The 8,516-nt window shown below is 33.6% G+C and overlaps 2 protein-coding genes across 3 annotated transcripts in view; both read left to right on the top strand.

The window, feature by feature from the left end:
• Nucleotides 1–4,339, top strand: part of LOC128240261 (uncharacterized) — a 21,655-nt gene extending 17,316 nt beyond the window's left edge. Inside the window, exons 19-24 of one of the 2 annotated variants that reach the window (XM_052956815.1) lie at nt 221–407; nt 743–862; nt 1,515–1,669; nt 2,234–2,341; nt 3,332–3,445; nt 4,251–4,339. In XM_052956815.1, the coding sequence (XP_052812775.1) occupies nt 221–407; nt 743–862; nt 1,515–1,669; nt 2,234–2,341; nt 3,332–3,370 (609 nt within the window). In that variant the 3' untranslated portion in view covers nt 3,371–3,445; nt 4,251–4,339. Of the gene's footprint in view, nt 1–220; nt 408–742; nt 863–1,514; nt 1,670–2,233; nt 2,364–3,331; nt 3,446–4,250 lie in introns of those variants that run through there. The other variant, XM_052956816.1, reaches the window with a different exon arrangement.
• Nucleotides 1–7,364, top strand: part of LOC128240260 (uncharacterized) — a 66,691-nt gene extending 59,327 nt beyond the window's left edge. Inside the window, exon 25 of the mRNA XM_052956814.1 lies at nt 6,402–7,364. Coding sequence (XP_052812774.1) covers nt 6,402–6,534 — 133 coding nt within the window. The 3' untranslated portion in view covers nt 6,535–7,364. The remainder of the gene's footprint in view (nt 1–6,401) is intronic.
• The last annotated feature ends 1,152 nt before the right edge of the window (nt 7,365–8,516 follow it).

The raw sequence follows: 8,516 nt of genomic DNA, 5'->3' as shown, positions 1-8,516 counted from the left end.
CTATTGTTTAAACGAATTTTTGAAAAAGTACTACGTGTTTAGTTTTTTTAATAGCATTTGCAAAAAAAAAACATGTGGGCCAATTATCACGTTTACACTAGTAGACACTTTCTTGGCTTTTGCGATATAAATTCGACCTTACACGAAAACGGCTTATTGTTGTTGTTGTTGTTGTTGCTGTCGATGGTCATGATTCTAATTTTGAAATATCTTATTTCAGAGCGCTCGGCCTTGTACAAACCCTATGTACATCTACGGTGACATGGACTTCTCGGACCTTGATTCTTGGCAACTAGCTCGAATTGACGTCAGCTTGCAAAGCATAATGAAGTCAGGGTCGTTTGCTGACATTTACACGGCTACCATCGCAAACAACGGCAACACAGCGGTGGCGAAGGTTCTTAAAAGTAAGTAAACGTTGTTCATGCTTGCAAGATCATGTATGAGACGTTAAGCTATGATTCAAACATACCTGGTAACTCCCCTATTACCTTTATAAAACAGTTAAATTTTACAGAATTGTAAAACTATTGTCATAGTAATATTAACAGTCTGTATACCAATACACAACTTAAGGCAAACCCTGATAATTGTTTGTAACAATGCCATCTTTAGGAGCTTTGTTATAGGGTATTTGTCAATAATATGTATAATAATAAATCTTGCTTATTCTTCCTTATTACTACCTGCAATAAAATGTATTTATTAAAGTTCCATGGTTCACAAAAATATTGCCTTTTAGAGGGATTTACAAAACAAGACGAACATCTAATGAAAGCCAAAATCAATTTCTATTCTACCGTTGTTGGAAAGCATGAAAATGTAATCAGTCTTATCGGAGCTGTTGTCGACGACACAGTCAGTAAGTATCTTTGAATAGCGCTAAATTCATATTTATAAGGCATGTACTCCATTTCTACAAACCTAAAGTGTTTGTTCATGAACGGAATGCATGTATCAGAAAAAAACTAACGGATGATTTCTGTACTACAATTCTATGTTAAATATTTTTCTTACAAACAACATTTGCAAAATTGCACAAATCATTAAGGTCAATAACAAATCTCAATTCAGCCGAGCTGTAAATGAGTATTCGCAATTTAGCCGAGCTGTCAATGAGCAATCTCATTTCAGCCGAGCTGTCAATGAGCATTATCAATTCAGCCGAGCTGTCAATGAGCAATCTAATTTCAGCCGAGCTGTCAATAAGCATTTTTAATTCAGCCGAGCTGTCAATGAGCATTTTCAGTTAATCCAAGCTGTCAATGAACATTCGTTATAAAGCCAAGCTGTCAATAAGCCTATTGGAGGTACGTTCATTGTTGGCTCCGTACGTGTGACAGTGCTTTACATTGGTCCACGTAAAAGAACCAGGGCAACTCTAACACGGTTAAAATCTGTTTGTGCATTATTCTCCAGAATCCTAATAGGACTAACAATGCCTTGTTTCAGCATGTATTTTCTTTGCTCCCAATGGAGCTTGAAAAGTTATCCAAACAACATTTCCTTTTTAGTGGGACCGTTCATCATATTTGAATATTGCACCAATGGACAACCAAGTGACTATCTTCAGACAATGAAATCCAACATGACCCCGGAGAAACACGAACATCTATACAGGTTTGGCCTGGGTGTAGCCCGTGGCATGGAATACTTGGCCAGAAAAGAGGTATATTGAATGTAAATAAAATGTTGATATACAGGGGGAATATATGACAGAGTTTACTGAAAGATATAGGTGGCATGGAATACTTTGCTGGAAAAGAGGTATATTGAACTGTAATTTAAATGTTTAAATGAAATTGAATACATTAGCTCATTTCGACATGACCGTTAAAGCCATTATTGCAATTCGTCGAATGTTTGTTTTGGTGAGTCAATTGGATAATGATGTGCGTATATATGTTAACAAGGTATAATCTCATACAGAAGGAATTAAGTTTGGCAAGTTTTTTACCGTTATGTATATTTATATCATAATATACCTGCAAATATTGCATTAGTCAGCACAACCCAGAGAATAGGTTTTGAAGTTTCATGGTAAATAAAATGATAATATACAATGGAATGTATTTGCATACCTTGATATGACCGGCCGTTTCATGGCCTCTTCAATGGACACTAGTACTGGTTTCCAACCAGGACTCAGATTCAAAGGGAATTATATTAGCTATATGTATTAGATGTCGTCACAGGGAAAACATCATGTCAAGATTCATTGGTAAATTTGTAGATTGTCCATCGGCGACTAGCAGCACGAAACATTCTACTGGACAACGCTCGAGAAGTTAAGATTGCTGGTTTCGGACCCTTGCAAGTGGACGAAGACAATGGAAAACGTGTAACTACAAATAGTTTGAACCGTAACATGCAAACATTTGTTTTATAGTTCATTGTTTTAGTTTTTGAAATCATATCAACTATGTTTTACACATACACAAAGTACAAGTAAATTTAAAAGTACACCTGATCTTAAATACACCTCTCACAATTGCGGTTTCTATTTTTACAATAATCTATATCCTCGTATCGGTTGCTTATGCTGTGTTTTCTCTTTGTTCAGAGTTTATTAAAACGTAAAATATATTGATTTGAAACACTTCGTTGGCACTCAATGTGACTGGTGTATAGATCTGTCTTTAAGCTCACACTATTCTGCGAGATTCATGTCTGAATAATGGATGTTCATGCTTACGATTTTTTGTGTACAATATTGATCGACTTTTATGTCATACTATTAAATACTTCTGTTTCGGTCAATATCAGTTGACGGGTCAGCAAAACTATATATTTACAGAAGCAGCAGTCTCTATAATTGATATATATATATATAACACCAATTAATTTGCAAAAAAGATAATTGATGCAGTTATATACTGTCTGACATTTAAACATCGGTTAATGTGAACATTGATAGAAGAAAGTACATGACAAAGCAAATGAGGCGACATTGTCACTTCTCAAAGAATATTTCACTTTTTGACACCTCTAAACCAATCAAATTTGCGTTTACATTGGAGGTTTGTTAATATGCTGACTTTGATTTTGTTATGTACATACTATAATCTAGGCTTCACTGATTTCTTTAATGTTTTCTATTTTGGCTGGTATTTATTAGTGGCCTCAATCTAAGAATGCCGAAGCAAATCGTTTTACCTTGTATGAAAAACGGAGCTGTCACTGAATGTAAATGATGCATGAAAATACGATTACATACGTTCCATATTAAATACATCCATGACCTTTTATTATTCATTCTTATTATGTAGTTGTATTCAACTTCTTCCCTTCCATTTTTTCGGAATAAAACGACATCATAGCATAATTCCAGGAGCATAACCAATCAAGTGGATGGCTCCCGAGTGTTTGAAGACAACAAAGGGTGCGACAGAAAAGAGTGATGCTTGGTCGTACGGCGTCGTGTTATGGGAAATATTTTCTCTCGGTGGGTATATTAATGATGATGTATCATACGAATGGGAATTCGAAATCAGTTACTTTCTTTGGCAATCGTAGTATATTGAGCATTTGCAAATCAATCCAGGCATGAAGTTGTTTATATTCATAGTAAACACCTTTGAACAAGTGATACACTCTAGTCATCATATCTGCGCAGAAATGGACTACTGTCACTTCATGACTCCACATGTTTAAATCGTTTTTATATCGTTAATGACATAAACTAAAGCAGAGACAGAAGTCGGTTTCTCATGTGACATTGAACTTTGGAAGGGAGAGTGTCAAGATCAGACTGATTTCCTAAACTAGTATTAGGTGAAATATTTCTTAATTACTCCAAACAGTCCGCTTAACAATAGTAATGGTAATAATTTAATTTTTTGTTATTTGGTCTTCGTCTATGTGTTTTGAACATAACTGACGCCATGAAAATAATCGCCTTAAGATATATAATTCACATTTAAATATATACCTAATGTCATAACTCCCACGTGACATCATTTATAGATAGTGTTTTAAATGGTGCGTGATAAAAGCAAAGTTTGTGGTATGTTGCGTTATAACTTATAAAATATACTTAAATGATAGAAATAAGTATTACATTTATGGTCATTCAAAACGCAGTTGATTTAACTTGATAATTCAAACATGTATTAAATAATCATTCATTTGGTATCCTCTGCGTTATTCAAATAATGTTGATGGTCATTTAAGCAAGTGTTTTAGATTTTGAAAGGTTTACAATTAAATACGGTGATTGTTCGATAATCTTTGAATGTGGTATTTGACAGGTGATGCTCCCTATGAAAATATGGCAGGAAAAGAAATCCCAGCAAGACTGAAATCTGGTTACAGACTTCCTAAGCCAGAACAGTGTGATGATAAGTGAGTTTAGCTTAGCATTTTAGATGACACTGTATGAGAACAGTGCGATAACAAGTGAGTTTAGCTTAGCATTTTATATGCCCCTGTATGAGAACAGTGCGATGACAAGTGAGTTTAGCTTAGCAATTATATGCCCCTGTATGAGAACAGTGCGATAACAAGTGAGTTTAGCTTAGCATTTTATATGCCCCTGTATGAGAACAGTGCGATAACAAGTGAGTTTAGCTTAGCAATTATATGCCCCTGTATGAGAACAGTGCGATAACAAGTGAGTTTAGCTTAGCATTTATATGCCCCTGTATGAGAACAGTGCGATAACAAGTGAGTTTAGCTTAGCAATTATATGCCCCTGTATAAGAACAGTGCGATAACAAGTGAGTTTAGCTTAGCATTTTATATGCCCCTGTATGAGAACAGTGCGATAACAAGTGAGTTTAGCTTAGCATTTTATATGCCCCTGTATGAGAACAGTGTGATGACAAGTGAGTTTAACTTAGCAATTATATGCCCCTGTATGAGAACAGTGTGATGACAAGTGAGTTTAGCTTAGCAATTTATATGCCCCTGTATGAGAACAGTGTGATGACAAGTGAGTTTAACTTAGCAATTATATGCCCCTGTATGAGAACAGTGCGATAACAAGTGAGTTTAGCTTAGCATTTTATATGCCCCTGTATGAGAACAGTGTGATGACAAGTGAGTTTAGCTTGGCATTTTATATGCCCCTGTATACGAACAGTGTAATGACAAGTGAGTTTAGCTTAGCATTTTATATGCCCCTGTATGAGAACAGTGTGATGACAAGTGAGTTTAGCTTAGCATTTTATATGCCACTGTATGAGAACATTGCGATAACAAGTGAGTTTAGCTTAGCATTTTATATGCCACTGTATGAGAACAGTGCGATAACAAGTGAGCCTGGATTAACATTAAACATGCACCAGGCCCCAAATTCTCGAAATTTCTTCAGCTGAAAAGGCTGAAGTAGCTTATTTTAATCAGTACAAATACATACTTAAATTAGATTTTGATAAATTAAAAAAGGTTAATTGTGATTATCATAAAGATAATTCTTATCTAAAATAGAAAAAAAACTTTTAAAGAAGTAAATATTAAGCAAATTATTGAAAAGCAAAAATAGTGAACTTAGCTTAATACTGTTATAAGGTACTTAAGATCAGTGCGATAATAAGTCAGTTTGGCTTAACATTATACATGTAACTGTATAAAAACAGTGCGATTACAAGTTAGTCTGGCCTGGCATTATACATGTAACGGTAAAAGAGCATTGCGATTCCAATGAGTCTGGTTTAACATTAAAACCTGCACCAGTATAAAAACAGTGCGATTACAAGTTAGTCTGGCCTGGCAATATACATGTAACGGTAAAAGAGCATTGCGATTACAAGTGAGTCTGGTTTAACATTAAAACCTGCACCAGTATAATAATATTGGGATTTCAAGTCTGACTTAACATTAAACCTGCACTGGTATAAGAGCATTTAAATAACAAGTGAGTCTTGCTTTACATTACACTTACAGCGGTATAAGAACATTAGGATTATAAGTAAATCTGGCTAAACATTAAACTTGCACCGATATAACAATAGATTATGAATTACTTTTAAGTATCACAAACGGGTAAGTAACTTTCCTTTTTTCTAAACATGATGTCTTTCATACGAGTATGTTCATAATTTTGATTGTTTATAAACGACCTTGAATGTGTTTAACCAACTCGTCAATTAAAGTTTTATTCCGATCAAAGATCACGAAGGAAACTTATATATAAATAACAACATAGCAATGTGTTTGTAGGCTAGCATAACGGTATGACGCAATTTTGTTAATCAGTTATTAATACAGTACTGAAATATTGCTGATACATTTTGGGTGTTATAAGTATTAAACTTGAAGGTGGTATGATATAGTGATGCAATGTTGTTTCTCAGATAGTATTTCTATTCCAAATTCCAGCTACTTACAGGTGGTACGACGTTATGACGCGATGTTGTTTCCCAGGTATTATTTCTTCACTAAATTCCAAATACTTGTAGGTGGTATGACGTAATGACGCGATGCTGGCAAGCCAACCCAGATCAACGCCCGACATTCAAAGCCATAAGAGGAGAACTGGACGAGATGTTTGTGGCCGCGCCTCAAGACGACTATTACTACTATAGGAAATAGTTTTTGACGATTGAACGAGCGACAGATTGTATATATCTAACACCAATGTATCAGTTGTGAGCTTGTTGACACTTATATTATAGTATAACTTCAATATTTTCTATTGTATCATATGACCGAAAATGAGTCGTGTGTATGTATTCACGTTAACAAAGAAATCTAAAAAAAAATACAGAACAGTTGAAGTGAATAAGCCTTTTTTAACATAAAAATGGCTGTGATGGCCATCTTCCTAGGCATGATACCCTACCAAAAGTAAATGTGTAACTTTTTTCTTCAAAGGACTCATTTTCCAAGTCATATAATTTTTGATACTCCATTTCTGATGTTGACATGCAATCCTATTAAATTATAATAATTTACAATTGGGACGTTGAGTTGATTGTAAATATCTGACAGTATTTTTGGAAAACATTGAAATTATAGTAACCATATATATCATGTATTATCATGGTTTCATATTTAAGTAAAATCGCTTATGAAATTGTCAAACAATTCTAGAAATTACTGTTTGACCAAACAATTTTTGAAAAATTGTATATATGTCGGTACTTTCATAGATATTGTGTTATAGACATTGCAATTATTAAAGCAAGTACTATTTTGTATATCATATTTCATAATGGTTTCATATTTAATTAATAGTATATATGAAGTTGTCAAACTATTGTAATATTATTGATATTTGTCCATACAAATATTGAAACATATACATGTAAATAAATGATAATTTCAATCACTTCATATACATAGTGAACCTTAAAACTGAATTTAGCTACAATTTAATTGTATAGACAACAAGAAATTGAAAGTAAATTTTAATGTTTTAAAAATTTTAGCATGGCAAACATATATTGTTAATGTCTTTATATTTGTAACAGCATTTTATTGTTCAACATCTTAAAATTAATTTACAGGGCTGAAAGGTTCATCATCAAAAGTTTTTTCTTGTTTATATTGTTCTGCGTCTTCATCGTCCTACTCTGTGTTTGGAAAAGTATCAATGGCGTCCGTGTTGACCTAATCTGTGGCTGTGTACAGCATGAAATGAGATTTTTTATGAAACAACCTTATCATTTAAACACGATCGAAATTTGTATGGGCATCATTCGAACAGGAATTCCTTGCTTGTGGATTTAGTACACAACATAAAAAAGGAATCATAAGATTGACCTTCACAAATGTGAAGTTTGATTTCATAAATATGTCGGTCTTAAACTATTAAAATTTATCTCAAGGATCAGTCTTAGTAGGCTGGGTCAATAAGGAGCATGTAAAAGTTTCTGTTGACCAAACATTGTAAACGAAATAGACTTACTGTCTTCTATAATGCAGAACGGATTCTGAATAAATGATTTTAGAAAGCCTATTAATGCTTTCTAAGGAGTCTTTTGTGTTGAAATGTTAAGTATCTAATAGGTTGTCTCCTGCAACGGTCTGTGCAGGAGTCTTCGACAATAACAAAGTTCAAGGAAGTTCTTGTTTAGCGTTTCTCAACATTTATTCACTAACATTCTTTAAGTACACAAAATGGATAGTCAACAAATATTAAGTAAAATTGTTCTCTTATGAGGTCCTAACAATACGACTGCCAATTCGAGACTGATGAAAACAAGTAAAAAGTAAAACAACAACGATACAGAACAAAGATGGAATTTTCACCGTGCAAATTACTGCAACATCATATCTTAGGACATTTTAAAGAGGTATGCATATAGAACAACAGGTGTCAATTGATACACAATCCATCTCTGAATTTTGAAAAGGATTACAGAACGATGGCTTTGATATTACAAAAACAGGTAGTGGGGATCAAATGAAGCAAAATATTAACCCGCAAGATAAGTACAAACTGTAATAAGTTATTAAACAAACATCTGAATGAAAACAGTCTAGTCACAAAAAGATATTTGTTTAATCAAAAATAAAATTGGTATGTTGCATTTTCTTCAAATGTCCAAAATTAAACAATATCTTGTAAA

Source organism: Mya arenaria, chromosome 7 (genome assembly GCF_026914265.1).
Source record: "Mya arenaria isolate MELC-2E11 chromosome 7, ASM2691426v1".
NCBI classification, from domain to species: domain Eukaryota; kingdom Metazoa; phylum Mollusca; class Bivalvia; order Myida; family Myidae; genus Mya; species Mya arenaria.
Note: the sequence above shows the minus strand (reverse complement) of the source record. Positions and strands in the feature narration are given on the sequence as shown.